Here is a 21135-nt window from a genome sequence, read left to right as displayed (position 1 = left end):
GATCACTTGGTGCAGAAAACAAAAATATGGGTAAGACTAAAAACATGTAATTATTCACTTCAAAGATTCTGAAAGGACTAATCTTCTAATGAAAAATGTGGTAGTGTTCCAGGAAAGTAGACTCACTGTGATATTTCATTAAAATGGCTCTATGCCTCACAGTTGCACCTGTGACAATGTGGCTGTAGAAAACCTTGCCTGGTGGCAGCTCTATCTAATTTGCATTCCACCACCTCTTTTCAATGCATCTGCTGCAGACAGAAAGCCCTTGTGTTCTTCACCAGTCTCTATCATCTGTTCCTACAATACCTAAAGCTGTCAGGACGACCTTCTAGCTTAAAAACAAAAGAAAGGTGATTTATCTCCTGCTCCATGCCATCAGAAAGGAAAAGAGAAGCTACATGACCAGCCAACATTTTTAATAAGGTGCCTGCAGATCTACCCCCACTCCTCTCAGTATCTGCCAGCTCTTGACAAAAAAATAGTTTCTTAGAGAGGGGGAAGAGGATTACAAGGAGACGAAATAATGGGAAACTGCCATAAACTGTAGTTCATTTGATCCACAACAGCTATCACTAACTCACTACTACATAGTATCACCCTTTGTCTTTTTATTTAATCCAGTGTTCTTTGTCACTTGATTCTGCTTTGTAAGAATGCAGTACAGCACGTTTACAATCTGCATACTAAACTACTCCAAACCACAAATCGATGGTCGTGGAAAGGTCATGGAGGCTATTTCTACAGCAGTCGTATAACAAAAAATGTGGATGTGGCCTTCACTTGCGCAAAGCAGAAATCAAATACTCGATTCACATGACTGGTGAATACTGGCAACCGGTTTGTTCCAGAGAAATAGTCAAGGACTGAAAAAATATATTTTCTCTTGCTCCAATTAATTAATTAGTTTTCCTAATTAATGCCCATATTGAAATAAAACTATTCATAGATTAAATGATACAGAAACCTCATTCAAAGTCACTAAAATAAAGCTTTTAATTTACAGATAATCTCGTTGCTTATCATTGCAGTGACTTGCTATGGAGCAGCATGACTAACTAGCATTAGCAATGTGGCACGGTGGGTATAGCTTATAATAACTCTACTTCAGATTCCACAATAGCCTAAACAGCTATAAGAAATCTGTTGAATCTGATTTAATGACAACACTCAAAAACACAAAAAGTTGCATCTTCCATTTTCAAACCCACCCCTTTTAACACTCATTCAGCACATAGAGGGGCTACTACCTCAAAGCTGATGAACAATTTGAACTGCAAAGTGGTGCTTTTATGATCAATGAGTCCTTTCACACCTGTTCAGCAGACATACACAGTTGTTTAAAGACAAAATCTTCAATTTGCCAGTTGAAAACCCAATTAAACGTGTCTTCGGATAAGATGATTTACAGCCGCCATAAAAAAAAGAAACAAAGAGAGGATTGTAAATAAGTAGGAGAAATAAGATGAGTGTTCCTGGTTACAGGCTGCTCAGCCCGCCTATCATAGTTACCACATTACTGAGACCTGTTTTAAAATGTAATGCATTTCTGACTTGCCATGTTTCCATGTAATTACATACTGTACAGTATATAAATACTGAATGTACAATGATCTTTATTGTGTACAATCTAACATCCATTCTTATGTTAGGAAACCTTTTACATGTATTTTTAATTTTCCATGAGTTGCGAAAGAAATGAAATCTCCAAAGCAGGCCACAACTTTTGCAGCTAAAGCCTAAAATGAATACATTTAAAGGAAGACATGCAGTAGTGTGTTGGTGATGTCACCGTTGGCAATTTGCCAATAGAACATCAATAACCCATTTCTTTCTGGACCGCAGCAAACAACCTGCAACAACTAATTAAACCCTATTGATTAGATTATAATAGTTGAATGTGGTCTTTTTAGTGCTTTTAGAAACATAAAATGATGCAGAGCATTACATCTAAATGTTTTGTTATTTGTACCTTCAAAGTGACATGAGAATGTTTCACAATGCTCCTGAGCTCTACAGATTTTATTTTGCTCTAAATCTTCTCATGACATATCAGGGTCAAAACAGGGCACATTGATTGCAGTATGGACAGTAGAGACATGCCAGAATGACACTGAATTAGCTCTTCCTGACTGAGACATCTCGGGGTAGTGGCCCAAGGCTGACACAATCAATGAGAATCTTTCCAGACAAGCTCATTAACAAGCAGCTTCAAGCAGCAATGCAGGTAAATCCTACATGTGGAGGCAAAGCAGAAATATTCCTAGGGAGCCACATCTAAGGAATCATTTTTTAAAAGAAGATTTGTATCAATGGGACATTGTGAATGAATGATAAATATTGCAGGTGTGAGGGTGTAACTATTTAAGCTCTTTCCACAAAGAGCAAACAAAAACACACATTACTGTGAATAGCTATGAGTTAAAATGTAAAGTTATGGACTAGCACGAATCAGCATGAAAGCACTTTTCTTTGCATCAATTAATTAGTCACACTGTAGGAGGTCCCTACAGCACCTCAACAGGAAAGACACTGCCTATGCAGTTTAAAATCTAATTGTCCAGGTGGATCAAAGACTTACCGGGCGAAAGAAACAGAAACTTAAAAGCCATTTGCAACAGATATTGTGGTTTAGGTGCAACAATTCACAGGTGCTGCTATTAAGTAATCCAAGGTACTGGCATTGAACACTTTAGCATTACACATGATATACAATTGATAACTAAAACAGATCAATCATCAATGTGAAATGGATCGATTTAGCGTTCGGGCCTCAAATCTGTGCAAAGCATGCAGGGATTCCAAATCCTAAGAGACTGGACAATCTGTTTTTTCTCTCAAGGTCTCAGAGACCTTTAATATGTGTAGAAAACCAAACAACGGTCTGAGCAAACCTTCCAGGCTAGGAAACAAATCTCTGCAGTTGCCATTAATCCTGCCCCCCTGTCCCACAGGGGTTTAGTCAGGGGATGAGGACGTGGGAGCACAGAGATTTGTTTCCTCTGCATTCCTCTGGAGCTGCTGTAATTATTCACACATCCCTATGCCAGTCAAGTCAATACCTCCTATAATCAGCCAATTACCCACACAATCATCTCTAAAGGAGATAAGAGGATAATTCAACTCCTGGCCAATTTCCCTTGTAAATGCAGTTCTACAATCAGAATTATTGAATGGATCTTGGCCTCAGTATGCACCAATCGTGAAATTAAAAAAAAAAACATTTCAGAAATCCACTTACATTAAACAGGTTTATGTCTATATCTCTCTATGGTCTTTACAATGAATAAAAGAGCACATTTTTCATTTGCACATCCTATTCAGAAAAAAAAGTTATCATAATCAGAAAATCTGTTAACTACAATGCAAAACAGTAAGACAAACACTGGTAATATTTTATAACAGCAACAATTCCAATCTTACTGAATGCAAACCAGCAAAAAAATTAAAATTAAAAAAGATTCCACTCCACAAAACGCATGGTGGACCACGAAGGTCTGTCCATTTAGAAGCAAGAGACATGGAAAAATACAACCTACTGAGCAGATTATAGATGAGAAAAGATTGATGCATCCAGTTTTTTGCACCATTTCCATCTATAATCATGATCTACTGTACAATGGTGAGAAATCTGGCCCACAACTTTTATAGATATAATTCACAAACCTCCTTTGTGCCTTTGAATCAGAACACATGTGCAGTGACAACATTAACCATGCAACACTAACGTTATGGATTTGCTGCTGTGTACAGTTGTTAATTAATGTCTGGAGGCCTCAGGAGTCCTCCCAGAAAGGCCTTTCCTATTAGTTACACAGCTAACTGTCAATGAAGGATTTCCAGAAAAGTAAATGACATTAAAATCTCATCGTCTGAGGAGACAACGTCTGTTCTGTATACAGTATACAGTACATTATGATGCCTGGTTTGTGGACTCTGTGCTATAGCCAACAAATACAATCCATGTAACCTAACCAAATCAGGAATGTCTGTAATCTCAACAAAACGGAAATGAAGGTTGTGAATCCGCAATACTTTTCTCAGAAGTTTTACTGGTATTTTTCTTTTTACCAGAGTTACATAAGGTTATCAACTCAACTTATACTTAACACAACGAAGATTTAATGTAGACATCCAAATAATGGCAGCAGGAATAACTGAGACAGGAAGCGTCCAAGTGGCAATGCCTTCTGACTAACATATTTCACTCATTCAATGCTGTATATTAGGTTGATGAAGCTCCAAAATATATCAACTTTCATTAACTTTCAATTCAACTAATATATGGAGACCTTACATATAATATATTAAAACTTGTTTTTCTCAATGTATTTGTGTAAGGGCAAAACACAAAAATAAAAATTTCATACTAGCATGGAAATTTGCACTTTATTAATTTTCAGGATCTGTAATTAGCTCCAGAAGTTGACAATACATTCTCCTATTGGCAGGGTCAAGAGGAAGTATACAATGGCATTTAATATTATTTAATACCAATTAATACTTAAATGGTATTTAAATTTCACCCATCCACCAGATGGAAATTCTACCTGTTATAGAAAAGAAGAAAATATCTCTGCAGAACACTATTTTTAAGAATACAGTATTAAACTGATGTATATTGTTAAACAGTGTTGGATCTGCTACTTTTATACAGTAGGCACATTTTACAGCAGCCTCCATGTTGTCTTTGATAGCCCAGTAAAGAAAAGCCACTGTAACCAGGCATATTAATATTATCTTATACTGTATCAGTTCAATACACTGAAGATCAGCATACTGAACCGGCCAAGGAAAAAAAAAGGGTAAAATTCAAAGTGCAACATGAGCACTCCCTGCCCATTTCTTAACTCACAGGCTGATATTATTATTCCTGTTTAGCTATTAGATTCACCAGGGCATAGACCTGTACAGATAAATAACTCACTGTTTCTGGAGAGACTAGATATCCCCAGAGGGACTTCTAAAACATTCTGAACCGTGATGTACTTTCACGTTCAATGCCTCTTGTTTGCCAGGTGTGCCGATTTGTCACCTCAACAGACAAGCGTGGTGATATTTAGGGCAACACACCGTTGTCATCTATACCTGCCCATCTGATCACTGTCTGCTGAGTTCACCATGCTGTTGAAAACAAGCAGCCATTGAGAAAACCTCCAGATGGCTTTGGAAAAAGGATAAAACATTTAAACCATCAGTAACTACTAATAATCAACTGAGCAAGATGAGACCGGTGGTCTCCTGTTAGTCACCCTATAATTTTATTTGATAAGGAAGCGGGCAAATGTGTTAAACCACTCCAATGAATAACAAACCTCCACTTTTTTAGTTACACCATTCTCCACACTTGCCATATTTGACATTTTTTGTTTGCCTGAGAAACATTTAAGATTGTGAAATTCTATTTAAAACAAAATGTTTTTCTTTTTCGTTTTGATCACACAAGGGATCTAGAAAGCTGCAAAAAATAAACCTTTAAACCTGCTTATCACATGAAAGAAACAGTTGTCCACCCTGTGGATAGCTGTGCTTATCTATGCACATTAAATAAAACTAAAAGCGTCTCTCCTCAAAGGCAAAGTAAAGGTTCTAAACATAAACCATTAAGGCTTCATGTATGTGGCGCCTCCAAGTGGTGTATCAAAGGCGTGCAGTTTTTGGCAGATGTATGAAATAGCGGTCAGAGCTGTGGGCTGTAACCCAAAACAGCATGGAATACTGCTTCTGTACCCTGGAGTAACTTACTTCATGTCAGTGAAATGCTATGCAACCAGATATACATGAGTATGCACCTAGCTGTATTCGCACAAAACAAATTGGTTTATACTCTGAGAAGCAATAAAAACACAACAAATAAGTATTGGGAATATTGAAAATGCTCTGCTGTGTCAATCTCTCAAGCAATGTGATGTACTGTGCTGTGACAGACTTTGGCAGACAGCCATCATTTCTGTCCAAATGACGCACAAAGACCCCAGAGTGCGGCAGAAATTAGTTTACAAATACAATGCCTGGCACACAACAAATTCCACTATCATCAGCATTAAGGTGCATGTTTATTAACATGTCAGCTTCCTTTGTCAAACATTATACAGTATATATTTCTGTGTACTTCTTATATCCTCATGCATTCTCTACTTTAGAGACCTCATGGTTTGTACCTGTGTATACCAGGGTGTAGTAGTTGAGAACTGAGAAAAACGTGTCCGTGCCGTAACTATAAAATAAAGGTCAAAGAGTTTCAAAGCAGCCCTGTATTAGTCTTAGTTAATGTGTTAAGTAAAGTCTTTGGCTTTAATCTGCTTTGCCAAGGGAATAAGACCTGGCTATATAATGAGGTGCCTGGCCTCCTCCAAATACAGCGAACCAAGAGGCTGGCGCAATGACATTGGAATGCAGATGGTGGAGGGCTGCTGAGCAGTGATCACAAGGGAGGAAAGCCTGAGTCATACTTACAGTAATGTGGCAATGTGTGTGCATGAGGGAAAAGGGGCATTTGTCTTCCACCAGAACTTGCGTTATTGCCTCCATTAACTGGATTATTATTCAATGTGCAAATTAGCTGGCTAATGCTTAATTACTGAATCACTAATCATTTAATTTTGCAGCAACAGACATGCAGGAAACTACCTGCTTTTTAAGCCACAACGGAAAGATGGAAAGATCCTATATGTAAACAAAAAAAAAATACGAATACTGAATAGGTTATCACTTTTTTTTAATCTAGTCCCCTTTCCTCAGCTCACTGTAAAAACTTTGATGTTCACGTTACTTCAGGGCACCTAATGGAAATTTAATGGAAAGAAGTTGCTGAGTGAACAAAATTTGGAAAGGAGGCCAGATCAAGGAATAGAGTCCTTAGAGATTTAGCATTTACTTCTCTAAATACTCTTGGACACCATATCACTCCCAGCTGGGGTCTTTCGGGCCTTTCAACATCAGACACCCTCTCCCAGGTGAACAAGCTGGGAGTGATCACACCTCAGCTTTTGGCCTATTGGCAGTAAGGGTCACTCCTTCTGATCCAGAGACCCTTGGACGCTTTCTCTGCAGCACGTTTGTGACCTTACAGGTTCTTCTCCTGTTTGCCCATGATATAGCTAACATACAAAATCCCCTTCAGCAATGGGCACACAACTGGTCTTCCAGTCCTGCCACTTGCAATCACTGGCCAGTTCCTAATAGTCATCTTCCTGCCATTCTCTTCCTCCAAGCAATTCTGTCAAGGCACTGTCAGCTCATGCATGATAACCTGTTTCATTGTGCCTGAGACCAGTACAATGTCTGGCCAAACAATAGTATTTCTGATGTGCTCACTGACGTTTAACTGCCGTGTCAAGTCTACCATCATGTGCCAGTTGTTGTAAGGAGATCTGTAGTTGGTCTGGATGTTTGCCTCAGCTGTTCTCCAGCTCTATCAAAAGTGAAGGCTTCTGTGGTGGGACATTAATGCCTACTGCCTCCAGTCCCTTTTCAGATTGTGTCTGCAATGGACTTAAGGACCTAGTCATGACATCAGTGAGTGACCTTTTCCCAGCACTTTTGTATAGCTGCTAAGTGTTGCATTCCCTGGCCACAGTAGACAAGTAGGTGTCACCACTTCACATCCCCCCAAAAATACTAGTACTATTACAAATAGGGGGTTTCAAAACTGGTGAATATCAGTACTGACTGAGTAAAATAAGTAAATCCCCAACTTGTAAGTGATTTATCCAGAATATACTGTTTATATAATTAGAGGCACGTGAGTTCTTTGTTCTCAGTTTTGGTGAAGAGAGTAATAATCCAAGCACATGTGTTTAAACAAATATTTATTATCAATGACAATACAAACACTAAACTACACACAACACAACATACAAGTCACTACATTTACAGTATGTTAAGGCGCTAGTACGTATTGAACTCTTAAATAATGCCTACAGAGGCCAAAATAAGAGATAAGCTGCTTTCTTAATAAATGCAATATAACAGTTTAATCTCTCTCTCTCTGCAAACATGTATGCCTTAAAATAAATGGGAGCATGTTTCCCTATTCTAAAAATGCAGCCACAAGCAGGAAAGACCACCTCTAACCAAGGTATCTTTCAATTAGGAAACCCAAGTTCTCTAAAAAAGACAGAATAGCAAGTTCTCTTTAGCAAGGATCAAATACGTAGCTCCAGTCAGGTTTTGTTTGGATGATCATGAAGTAGTGGCTCTCCCCTGGCACAAGCTTCAAGTTTCCAACTCCTCTCTTGTGGTCTGACCTTCTTTCTCTCCTCTGTTCTCTCTCCTGTCCTCTCTGCTTCTGCTCTTTCTTTAGTCTTAATGTGATCTCACATGGTGTGTTTCTGGACTGCTCATGGACAACCTTTTATCCACAACTTATTTAACTAGGTGTGTGTGTTTAGTCGAGTCTGACTCTTCGTGACCTCATGGACTTTAGCATGCCAGGCCTGTCCGTCAACAACTGCTTCTCCGAGCCCTTCTTCTTTTCCCTTCAATGTTTCCCACCATCAGAGTCTTCTCCAGTGAATCCCGTCTTCGCATTATATGGCCAAAGTATGTGAGTTTTAATTTTACTATCAATCCTTCCAACGAAAAATCTGTGTTTATTTCCTTGTGTATTGACTGATTTGATCTTCGTGCAGTCCAAGGAGCTCTCAACAATTTTCTCCAACACCACAGTTCAAAAGTATCGATTTTCTGACGCACAGCCTTACTTACCGTCGAACTCTCACATCCATATGTTACTACAGGGAAGACCATAGCTTTCACTATACGGATCTTTGTTGACAATGTAATATCTTTGCACTTTAATATCTTATCCAGATTTCCTCCCAAGAAGCAAGCGTCTTTTGATTTCATGGCTACAATCACCAGCTGCTGAGATCCTTGAGCCTAGGTAAACCAAGGTACAGTATATCAGAGGAGCCCCTACATCTCAGCAAACCTCTCCTCTGCTTTGAAGATGGTAATGTTTACACTGCCAGGTGTTACATTTAGAGACATTTCCTAGTCACCTACAGCTGTAAAAGTATCATTATGTTTATGATGTTAGGTTATGAAAAACAGAATTTCTCCATCATTATTAAGATAAAGGGGTATGTACAATATGTAGGACTGAGATAATGTAATTTTGTGCTTTTGCAAACCTGTATTTGGGGAGTATAATTCTATTAATATCAAAATAAAACCTGCAACTAGATTAGATTTTGTATGAGTGACAGTAGAGAGATAGTAGGGAGTTTAAAAGATCTGTATTATATACTCCCTATTTGTAGTTTGTTGTTTTTAAATGAATAGTACATTGTCCCAAATAAGAGGAAATAAATCTATTTACTGGAACAAATTATTATATGCTGCTTAACCTTCACGTCGCCGTGAGGGAATTTGCTGAACTCTTTCCTGTTCCGAAGGAGCTGTACAGTTTTTGACTTGTTTTACAAGTAAGGCTGTCAAGTTAATGAATCTGGACAGTTTGCACTTCCTCAAAGAAGCAACACAAACTCTCAGGGGATTATCGCTGGCAAAAGATCTTAATTAATGTCAAGGAACGCAGATAACATTCAGGTACAAAAACCTGATCTGACAGGAAACTCCAAGGTATAGATGACAGTGTTAAGACCCTTTAGAAACAAACAACCCTCCTAATTAGAGTCGGGCTTATTTTCTGAATGCACAACAAGGGACATAAGCAATGCTTTGTTGTTTATTTCTTGTATTAACACTTAGAGCAAATTATACAACAATGGTAGGGTGTAAATGAAAAAGTCACTAGTTATGTATTATACTGTGGGCTCTACTGTGGGGGTAGGAGCCTTGTAGGTTGATCGGTGTGCATGTCTGTTCAAGTACTTTGCTTGCCATATGAGTTCTGTAATTTCTGACTCTGTGATTAAGGCCCAGGGAGGCACTTACTGTACAGTATTTCAACCTCAGAACCCAGTGAAAATTCCAGCTACACTCCCTTATATTAACACAAATTCCTACTGTACATATATACAAACACATACTGTATAGATGTCTATATACAGTAAGCACAAATATGTATTAAAAAGTTTGGGAAGTCCCACTTAATTTGGCAGTTTCTTTATTGTTTTGTTCTCTCTGATTTGGCTGCTGTGCTGGAAAATACCTACCATGAGATCAGTGGGATCTCCAGTGCAGACATTCAGTGAAAATCACACTCAACTCTGCTTCCTGTTTACATCAGATATATATTATTTTGAAGCTGTTTTCAGGATGAAAGGAAATAAATCTTGAGTTTGTAAGTCGCTTTGTCTAAACACTGCCCTTCTCCTTTAGCCAGAGAAATGCATGGGATACGTACATGCAAATACCTTCCTGCTGAAGCAGCTTTCGAGTGCTTGTAAACCCCAGACAATAACAAGAAATGAATTTAAGCAGTAGGTTTCCCCCAACCTGCCTCACATGCTGGTATTCCAAGGAGGTTCCAGGTTCACAATTTAGTCTCAGGGACGTCAAGTTTTAGTGGTTTTATTATTGGTTGGTGATGTTGAGAAGTCAAACAGACTGGTCTCAAGTCAAATTATCTCTAGTTTAAAAAAACCTAAAACCATGTATGTATTTAAAATACCTCCAATAGAAGATAAAGGGAAATCTGTAGATGAGTTCAACGTTAAAACAGATGATATTTAATTAGTACAAAATGACATTTTTACTACTGTACATTGAGCATAAGAAGTAAGGAAAAATTACCTGATATGTGTTGTCAAAGCTGTCATACATGAATCGTGTGATCAGAGATGTCTTTCCGACTGCAAGGAAACACAAAAAACAGGTTACAGACGGCACTGTTTCAATTAAACACACAGCTGTATTTGTCTACACATCCAATGCAATAAATGTTAACACTTCTGGACGTGTAAGCAGAAGATTGTGGTTTTAAATCCTGGGTAGGACACTGCTGTCACCCTTGAGGCCCTTATCAGGTACTCAAGCTATTTTCACAAAATGCCCAACAGCATAAATCAATACAAATGATTGATTTAATCAGGAAAGATACTTCATTTTGTGGTTCTATATTTTACTTGTTAAGCACAAAAATAATTTATTATATTTGACTGAGGAAGGCTTTAAATGATTGTACAGCATATAAGTCATTCATATCTGACTGTAACGCCCCAAGACACACCAGGGCACTGTATTCTCCAATTACTTTTAATATCTGCGATACTATATTAACCAAAATAAACGGTGTTCTTACAAGCCTCCTCCCCTAAAAGTGTGATAAAAGGAAGTATTTTTTTAATCATTTAGATTTAAAAAGATTATAAAATAAGTCAAAATGTAAAAAAACCCAGTATGTCCTACAGGTAGAAACCCAATTCATTTCAGAATTTCCCATAAATCTATAACTCTCACAGCATGGGACACCCAAAACTCTGATTACTACTGCACTGCAAGGTGTTTTTCTATTTCCTTCACGGTTTTATGAGCACTATGAAAATGAAAGCTAATGTCAGGGTGACTGTGTGCTATGGGTCTACCATAATTTACATAGCAATACTACAATAGGGAGGTCTACGTAGTCATTTCCCATGAATCTGCCTACATTTGAATGCATGTTGGCGGTCTTGAACCAAAGATAAGGACTATAATATTTCAAATCATTCTTACTGTTTTCTTTTCATTGACTTAAGAGGATCTTCTTCCCACTCATTCCACTGATCAGTACATAAAAACAGCCACCTAGTTCACAGCCCAGTGGACTAGTTTTAGTACAGCTCTCATTCACACAATACACAAATCCATAGTGAGTCCTAAAGTTGTTTTCTATATGAATTTGTTTTATTACCTTTTGATCACTTCAATCACTGTGTTCAGATTGAATGTCAATGTTGTGTGAAGTACTGTAGGTATTGTATATCTGTGCACTCAGTGTATTCTCTAAAATAATAATAATAATAATAATAATAATAATAATAATTGCTTACACTTATATAGCGCTTTTCTGGACACTCCACTCAAAGCGCTTTACAGGTAATGGGGACTCCCCTCCACCACCACCAATGTGCAGCATCCACCTGGATGATGCGACGGCAGCCATAGTGCACCAGAACGCTCACCACACATCAGCTATCAGTGGGGAGGAGAACAGAGTAATGAAGCCAATTCATAGATGGGGATTATTAGGAGACCATGATTGGTAAGGGCCAATGCGAAATTTGGCCAGGACGCCGGGGTTACACCCCTACTCTTTTCGAGAAACGCCCTGGGATTTTTAATGACCACAGAGAGTCAGGACCTTGGTTTTACGTCTCATCCGAAGGATGGCGCCTGTTTACAGTATAGTGTCCCCGTCACTTTACTGGGGCATTAGGGCCCACATAGGCCGCAGGGTGAGCGCCCCCTGCTGGCCTAACTAACACCAGCAGCAGCCTTAGTTTTTCCCAGGAGGTCTCCCATCCAAGTACTGACCAGGCTCACATCTCCTTAGCTTCAGTGGGCTGCCAGTTGTGAGTTGCAGAGTGATATGGCTACTGGCATCAAAATACTGATGGAATGTTGCAAGCACAATATTTTTGATTTCATCATTATGTTACATATTCCTTAATTAAGAAATGCCAATTCACCTATGTGAATTACAGATTTAAGTGCAGGTGGCTTATTCAGAATTGGCAGAAGAACATGCACAGCAGTATTGATTACTGAGCGCAAGGGGGCTATGACAGCCCAGTGGCGGTTGTGTGAGATATGCCTGAAGCAAGTTATTTAAATGCAAATTTCCCTGTAGACAAGAGTCAGTTGAATTTTACAGTGAAAAAGATTTAAATTAATAGGGCTCATAAGGCCTTATTAGAGCCTGCAAATAAATGCAGAGCCGTATTTTTTAGACTTTTTATCCCACAAAAAAACTGCTTCATCGCAAGGTCTTCATTGCTCCACAATCATCTGGTCTTCTTCAAAATGTGAGGATATTTTAAATGCACGAGTACAGTAGACCTTGTGCATATCTTTCTCCTCCCCCATGTTGCATTTGAAATGCAGCCTTATCAATGGGACCCATGGGGAAATGTTGATGACTGATGTTCACATCTGTCCTGTCTTTCAGTCATTTAGGCAGCTGCTCTTTTACCTGATGGGCTCTTGTTAGGAAGAACAATTTCAATATACAGTAGCTGTTCAGTGCCTGGCCTGCTCAACAAGACTGGGTCACTTTCATCCTGGTTTTCTCTGGTTGATTTTCAATGGCACATCCCCCCTGACAGAGATGCGCACAAAACTGCTGTCCCTTTCTCCTCTGTCCACATCTGAATGCAAGCCGTTAGGTCTGATGCGTATGTTATCTTGCTAAGGAGAGAAAGACTGTGGGGAGGGACTGTGCTGCTCACTTTTGAAATCGAATTTGAAATCCTCGCTTGCTTAATATAGTCACAACCCACACCTGATGAACATCCTTTAAGAGGAAAAACTGTCCAACTCTAATGAGAGACCCATCAGCAGCAGAATATCAGCACAAAATGTACTCTGTTTTCTAGGCAACAGTGCATCTGCAGATGAGGTGTCAGCCTGGCATGCATGTGCAAAAACATTCACCTTTGATTAAAGTCAGTTTCCTGCCTAAGCTAATTCTGGACTAGCTCTCATGTGGTATCTGGGTAAAGTACGGCTAATGTGTTTTATGCTTCAGTTAATTGGATGGTTTGCCTGGGACTATAGTATAACAAAGATACACATTTTTACTATATATGTCTTTTTTTTTAAAGGTAACATAAACAGTAAGTGAAAGTTGATAAAATCATTGCAAAATACAGTGGTTTCTCTGAACAGATGTACACAGCTGTTTTCAGTATATCAGTATCATTTTTAACCAACTTTAAACCAACTATTAACTGATATTTTTATATGTAAACAAATTTATTTTCAACAATATTTATGTTTATTCTATTGATCTATTGATATAAGCCAACATGTATCATTCTTGAATAATGTTAACAACTTCACCTGAGACCACTGCAATTAGTTTGTAATAATTATGAGTAACACTAATTGAATGGCAATACATGCCATGAATAGCTGATCGATCTATCATAATTGTATTATTTTTTTCTGGAGTTGCTCAAGCATACTGTATGAGTAGTATTGATCTCTGCTCTTGGTCTTGTACCTTCCATTTACAAGGGTTATATCAATTAAAACTGTTATTTTAAAAAACAAGAACCTTTTTCAATCAAACCATAATCTTGTGTCAGCCATGCCTTCACAAAAGCACCAAAGTCTACTGGAAGTCAGCTTCATAACACAGTTTGTATCGGAAATGCGAAGTCATTGAGAAATAACTCTGAGAACGACTAAATACGTGAATAAATATACTGTATAGATCTAATTCAGCAAATGCCTGGGAATCAAATGCTTTTGAGGAAAAGTAGAAGCCCTCTTTTCTTTTACCGATATCAATGATATTCGTGTACAACAAACAACTACAACAAATTTCTTTCTGAAATAATCTGGAAATGAAATAAACCCTCATTTTGATAAATGAAGACCAGCATAGAAGAATCCAAATCAAGCAAATGATTATCCCACATACATCAATTATCAAGAACAAAGCCTTATTATGTAAACTGTTTAACACTATCCATGGAATACATCTACTGCATGAGGACTTGTGTGAGATATGCTTTTTCATAGTGAGTTTGATAAATTAATGACAATGTTATTTCATTAAAAGCCACCATAAAGCCACAATTATTTGATGTTCACCCCTTAATGCTAAAATGTCCTAATTATAATTTTGTTACGAACTATAAATTCACACATGTGAAACAAATGACATTGCATTTTGCATGTCAGCCCTCAGAAAGATGTGAACATTAAGCAGCTTTAGCTCACACACTGAACTAGAAGCATTTTCTTGCCAGTGGAAGAGGAAGACTAATTAGTTAGCTTTACTATACTATCCCAGAGCCAGCTGCCTTGGGCCTCTCCTAGGGAGTTCTTGTTTTGATGTCAAGTTAGATCCATTCAGCTGAAGTTTATTTCCTTCATCCTCCTGTGAAACTGCCATTTAAGTGAAAAATCAGAGCTCAAAAACCTTAGTCTTATCTAGTTTGCTAATCAATCCTACAACACTAAGTGTGGATACTAGGCTACTGAAAACCCTGCTTAGAATATGACACAGTTACATGCAACTCTTAGGTGTATCAGTCATGTTTGTACTTGCCTTGACGTCCTTATCCTAACACCAACTGTGGTAAAAGAAAATAAAAACTGAACTTTGGACATGCTCCACATAGAGATGGGGCTGCACTGTTATGGTTTATGGGTTTGGTCAATGCAATGATGTCTGCTCAGCCTTTGTCACATGGTAACGTAATGTAATACACCAACAAAAAGTAAAAGGAAAGAGGAAAGCCTTTCCAGCACAGATGGTCCTCCTTTGCCATCTACCAAGGTGGGTAATTAAAATGTTTCTGTGATGTACATGCCCTTAGGCCAAAGATCATTCAGATCACAAAGAGAAAGCATAGGATTTTCATAGCACCCCGAACAGACAGCTGCTAAGACTGTCTCCCTAATCCCTGCTTTATTAAAATGAAAACAACTAAATACATTTATCATCACCAGAGAAGCTCTTCCACAAAAACATAACCACCTGCAGCGTTGCAGATGTTATTCCTTGTTACTTAGTAGTTCATCAGCTAAATGTTCCCCAGAAAGAAGCTGTATCTCCTCTTTGCTGGTACTACCCTCCCCAGTCTTCCTAAAACATGGAATGCAAATTTCATTTTAATTCTGGGAATATAACCAATTACATTCCTCCATGACAGAATTCCTAATACTTTAAAAAATATATTTTATGTATTTTTTCACATATAATGTTCATTGGAGTAAGCATCAAAATAAACAGCCATACAACTGCAACAGATTCACAAAGTTCTTCACAAAAGCACAAGGGCTTGTAGCCGTTGCAGTGTGTGTCCACCACTGAAAGCATGTACAACACATGCTCTATACCAGGTTGCAGATGATGTCTTGTGATTCTGGCTCATTCCTCTTGTAAAGCCTGGACCAGCCTGTGCACGTTTAATGTGATGCACAAATCATCCCAGCTCATCCCACAAATGTTCATTGTGGCTGAAGTCAGATGAGAAGGGTATCTACAATCAACTGTCTCATTCTCACCTCACAAGAAAGCTGCTGTTAGACAAAAAGTATGAAGACGTGTGCAGTTGTTTTGGAAGACTGTCACATCAAGATGAACCCTCAGGTAGAGCAATAGGTGAGGTCCCAGGAATTGATCAGTTCATTAGTTGGGTCAGTTTTTTCAGTCTTTTTGAGAGTAAGTGCTATAATTTTCGAATAGGTATTAGATATTGTTTAGGTATTACCAAAAACAAGTGAGACTGTTGAAAAAGGTTAAAATTGATAAATAACATCTCACATTTCCTTTAGTACAAGTTGTACTGTAGAACACCATCAGGCCTCATAGATGTTTATTTAAGGTGCGTCTAGGGCTGGTCACACTTCTGCCTCCTCTGCGTAAACTCCATTTAATGTTGAACTTTGTCTTTCCTCAGCCTGAGGCATGGTTTCCATTTTTTTCTGTAGCAAACACCTGAGGGAAACATGCTCTTGTTTTTTCTATTCATATCCCAGTGGTGTTCAAAGGCCAATTCAGTGCAGATGCAGGCAATTCCTACAATAAGATGGGTAGACTGGAATGATCACCTTTTAATATTGTAATTTGTTCTGCAGCTTTGATAAGCCTTTGATTCACGTAAAACAAGGGAACCCTAACTAGGAAAAAAAAAACATAATTCCTTGTCAGTTTCCTAAATCAGGAAGAAAGGCTGCTTTAGACATCCACAATACTGTGCTTTTCACTTCAGTCGTTTATTTTGATCCTGAGGAGAAAATGCTAATTTTTGTATAGTTCTCTACTGCTGAAAATAGCAAGGCCAACACAGAAATCGGGTATTGCAAATGCTCCCTGAAAGAAATCCTGTAATAATTTCTCTTTTGGAAATAATGTTAATGGATCTCCTTTTCTAATTTTAACTGTCCCTAAAAAAGCTCCCCTGTTAGTAATAAATTCCTATGCAAAGGGAGCTTATTAGATAATTATCTATCATAATACTGTCATTAGCCACCCATATGAGTCAGAATCTCACTGAAGGTCTTTAATTAATGAATCAAACAGCTGATTAGATTACCATATAACTTCAAGCTTATTTTATGTTTAATTTTATGAATTTCTTAGTGACCTTTTTCTTTTACCATCAAATACATTCCTATTTTCATTTTTGTAGCAAGACAAGCTCTTTTTCAAATGGTTATTAAATTATTAGGCACTCAATCATACCAAGCAATGTGGACTGTTGCTACTGTACCTCATGTGAGAAAAAGATAAAGAGAAATTTTCTAAAATGTTTGACCACCTTTAACACTTTCTTTCTTAACTTAAACCACTCTGATAAACAGCTGTTCGTTTTTATGTTACTGTTTTTATTTTAGACCTAGCTTTAGTTTACTGGATGTGTAAAATATATTCAGTGTATTACACGCGTTTTAGAGATTTCATGCTTGTAGTAGTTATTGTTGATTTCATTTTAGGTTTTTATGAGGGTTTAATGGGAAATGGATTTTAAAACCAATTCACACATTATAAAGGTGTTGTTAATTTATTGAATGAAAAATAGGTACTGATTTTACTGTGTAGAATATTCCTGAATTTTAAGACAAATTCACCACATGCAGACTGACAATTTAATTTGTGAGAAGAGATGTTTAATCGTTTAGGAACAAATGGAAAATAACAGTAGTGGACATATATTTAAGTTAATTTTACAGTCCTTGTCAATTTGTATCATAATGAACAAAACCATTAAAATATTAATATTAATATTTATCTTATTTCAATTTTCTCTAATGTAATTAGACTCTGTAGAGTTAATGGGCTTTTTAATTTATTAAATTATTCTGCAGGCTAACATCTGGAGACCAAAGAAAACCAAAACCAGAGGGATATTTTATATGGATGTGAAGTTTTCCATGCATCATAATAGCAACAAATATAACACAGCATAACAATAAATAAATTGTTAGTATTATTTAATAACCTTTTTTCAGGTTTTGATATCAGAAATGGACTGATTGAAAAATAAAATAATACTTTATTATTATTTTATTATTGTTGATCCAACAATGTTTAGTTCGTTAAAAATAATATGTATTTTCCTATTATCAAGAAAATAAAAACATAGCGTTGTTATGTTTTTTATTAAAAAAAAACATTTTCTTTGTTTCTAACAGGAGTTGACAGACTCTAGCAGGCATAACACTCGATTTCTAAAAAAATAATTGAAAAATTCTCCCATCTTAGTAACCATGGAGATGGCTGCATAGCTGCATTTTATTTAAGAGTCTCAATGAAAGAATATTGTGTTTCAACGGTCCGTCTTGTCGCCCATATTCTCTGCTTCCTGCAAATCCCATTTAGGAGAAACAGGGCATAAACAATGATGAGGGCAATTAGAGAGTCATTAGCCCAAGAGCCTCTTCAGTCAGCTGAATAAATATAACAGGATGGCAAAGTGATCTAGAGGTTAGTGGAGAAGACTGAAGGGCTTTCACAGCCAATATGATCACTGACTCATCCAGCCATGTTGAGTTACTGTACCTGTAGCAAGGAACTTCCACTGTAAAAAAAAAACATAAAACACGTCTCACTGGTGCAGGGCTTGTCCTATTATGACTTTATTCTCCCCTCAGTTGTAATCACAGGCTGTAGTATCATTTACGGTCTGCGTACAAAATGCCTCCATCCGTGGAATGTCAGATATGTTTTTTTTTTTAAAAACATTTATTTGTTCTGCAGAACACACTTTACTAAGACCCTTAGGGTTCAATCAGGCTTTGTTACAACGGTAACTCCACGATTAACTCTAAAAATGCTTCGCAAGACTTACGGGGATTGTCCACATCAGCACAAATACCGATAATAAAATAAAAGGGAATTTCTAGTAACTCAATACCGGCACCATAAAAATGGTTAGGATTAATGGATTAATGCTATTGTAATACTGTGCTGAAAATGGCAGCTAATTTGAATCTCCTTCAGCGACAATTCCAACACAAGTACAGTACAAATCCCCCCCAAATATCTATATCTATATGACTGCATAAGAAAAGCACAATGTCCCCTCACTTAGTATGCACATTTCTATTTGCAAATGCCATTGCACCTTTCCTTACATCTCTCACCTTTATAGAACAAAAAATGAATAAAAAGCTTCACAGAACAGCGAACAATTAACACCATTTACAAGTTCATCAAGTGTAATAATAATGACTAAAGAAAAGAAAAGATACGTCAAAACAGCTTATCTCTGTTTGGCAAACCTTAATCCTGGCAAAACCATTTTATCCTCGCAGAAGCCTGATTAAATTATTTTAGCTCATAGATGGAAAACTGTAGCAAGACCAATATTAATTAGGCACCACAAATTAAAAATTAATCTGTTAAACACGAAGACACCTGCATTGAAGTAACTCCTTAATAACTTCACATTACCTAAAGACCTTTTTTTCAATGAAAGTATGGGTAGTTAAATCACTAAATGACATCCTTATCACACAGGTAGTTCTTATTTTATACAGGAGATGCGTTCCTGAGTAGGTCCTGTAGGTTAGGTCCCCTTTTCAGGCCATAAAGGCCTATGGAGGGATGGGGGCAAGGGCCAGCACTTTCTCAACCCTCCAACACTGGAGGTGGAGGTGATGTGGTCAGCATCGCACTCCAGCTGGCCTATTACCCCCGGAAGGATTAACCCACGGTACTCGTTTGGAAAGCAGGCTGAGTGGACCTGGGAGCCGTCTGGAAGGAATTAGAGCGAGCTACACCGCTTGCCCCTACCTGGGATTGAACCCGGGACCTTCCGATCAGGAGCTAGATGCCCTTGCCGTCTGAACTACCACGGCTCCCGTTCCTGAGTTCCATGTAATTCAAAAACACATACATTAAAAGACAAAGTCCCCACAGAACGCAAGGGAAAAGGAAGGAATGTGTTCTGGGTCAATTCTCAAACACATTTATTCATGTAATATGTATATTTAGTTCAGGTGGGCAGCTGCGTCAGCATGCGTAGGCTGCAAAGGAACAATTAATAGGTCTATTCCTTGCTGAAAAGCGAAGAAAGAATACGATCACACCTGAAAAAGGCTCCACGGCCGAAACGTTGTATTTTCTTTCTTCTCATTTCAACATGGAATATACCTATTATATGTATATGTACTGTATATGTCTTATACAAATGAGATCACCAAAGTAGTTAAAATTAAGGTGTACTATTATGCCGTACAATGCCGATATTTTTATAAACAGTCTGACTGCCTCTCTAGCTTTACTTTGGAACTCATGAATGTACATATTTATTTCCACAGAGCTAGTACACATCTGCTGTGTCAGGTCTCCCATGGTTTATTATCCAGTTTCTGCTTTGATTTCTAGAAACAACACTATTTCAAAGTCTCTGAACACAAACTGGGCCGACCTTTATAGCCAGTTATACAAAGTGAGAATTACCAAGGCAGCATGGGTATATTCATGAAAGAGAATGTATACCGATTTACAACTAACCTTCACAACGGGCACTTATTTTATTAATTCTAAATTTAATAAACAATGTATATATAGCCAGCTTGGAGGTCCCAGTGGGTCAGAGATTGGCTCGTACAGTTATCAGTTTAAGTGGTAGTCTGGATTCACAGAGTCTTTTCTATGCTATCTAAGATGTCCTCAGTAGCTTAGTAGCTCAGTATTGATTATACAAAGTAACACATTATCTACTGTGTCAGGAATCTTACATAAAGCTGCACTGAAATCACCACCTCTGTTGAATATTTATAGGTGTATGTCAGTGTCTAAAGCACTCTTTCAGAGTGAAAGCAAATGTAAAACATCTGAAACTATGTAGCCGAAGACATAATTTTTTTGCCTTTTGCTTCTAATGGAAGTCACACAACATTCTAGATTCAGGTTATGACACCTGAGTGAATGGGACCATACTAGTCCTATTTATACATTATACCATCAAGGATTATTTCATTATTGATGGCAAAGTATAAATGAGTTTTTATCAGGGCAAAGCCTTTAAAGCTATTTAAACACAATATGTCACCTAA

The 21135-nt window shown here is 37.7% G+C and overlaps 1 protein-coding gene across 2 annotated transcripts in view; it reads right to left on the bottom strand.

The window, feature by feature from the left end:
* Nucleotides 1-21135, bottom strand: part of rab6ba (RAB6B, member RAS oncogene family a) — a 90478-nt gene that overhangs the window by 36194 nt on the left and 33149 nt on the right. For both annotated transcript variants that reach the window (XM_088616635.1, XM_088616636.1), the window contains exon 2: nucleotides 10705-10763. In XM_088616635.1, the coding sequence (XP_088472761.1) occupies nucleotides 10705-10763 (59 nt within the window). The remainder of the gene's footprint in view (nucleotides 1-10704; nucleotides 10764-21135) is intronic.

The sequence above is a fragment of the Lepisosteus platostomus genome, chromosome 2 (genome assembly GCF_059453375.1).
Source record: "Lepisosteus platostomus isolate fLepPlt1 chromosome 2, fLepPlt1.hap1, whole genome shotgun sequence".
NCBI lineage: Eukaryota > Metazoa > Chordata > Actinopteri > Semionotiformes > Lepisosteidae > Lepisosteus > Lepisosteus platostomus.
Note: the sequence above shows the minus strand (reverse complement) of the source record. Positions and strands in the feature narration are given on the sequence as shown.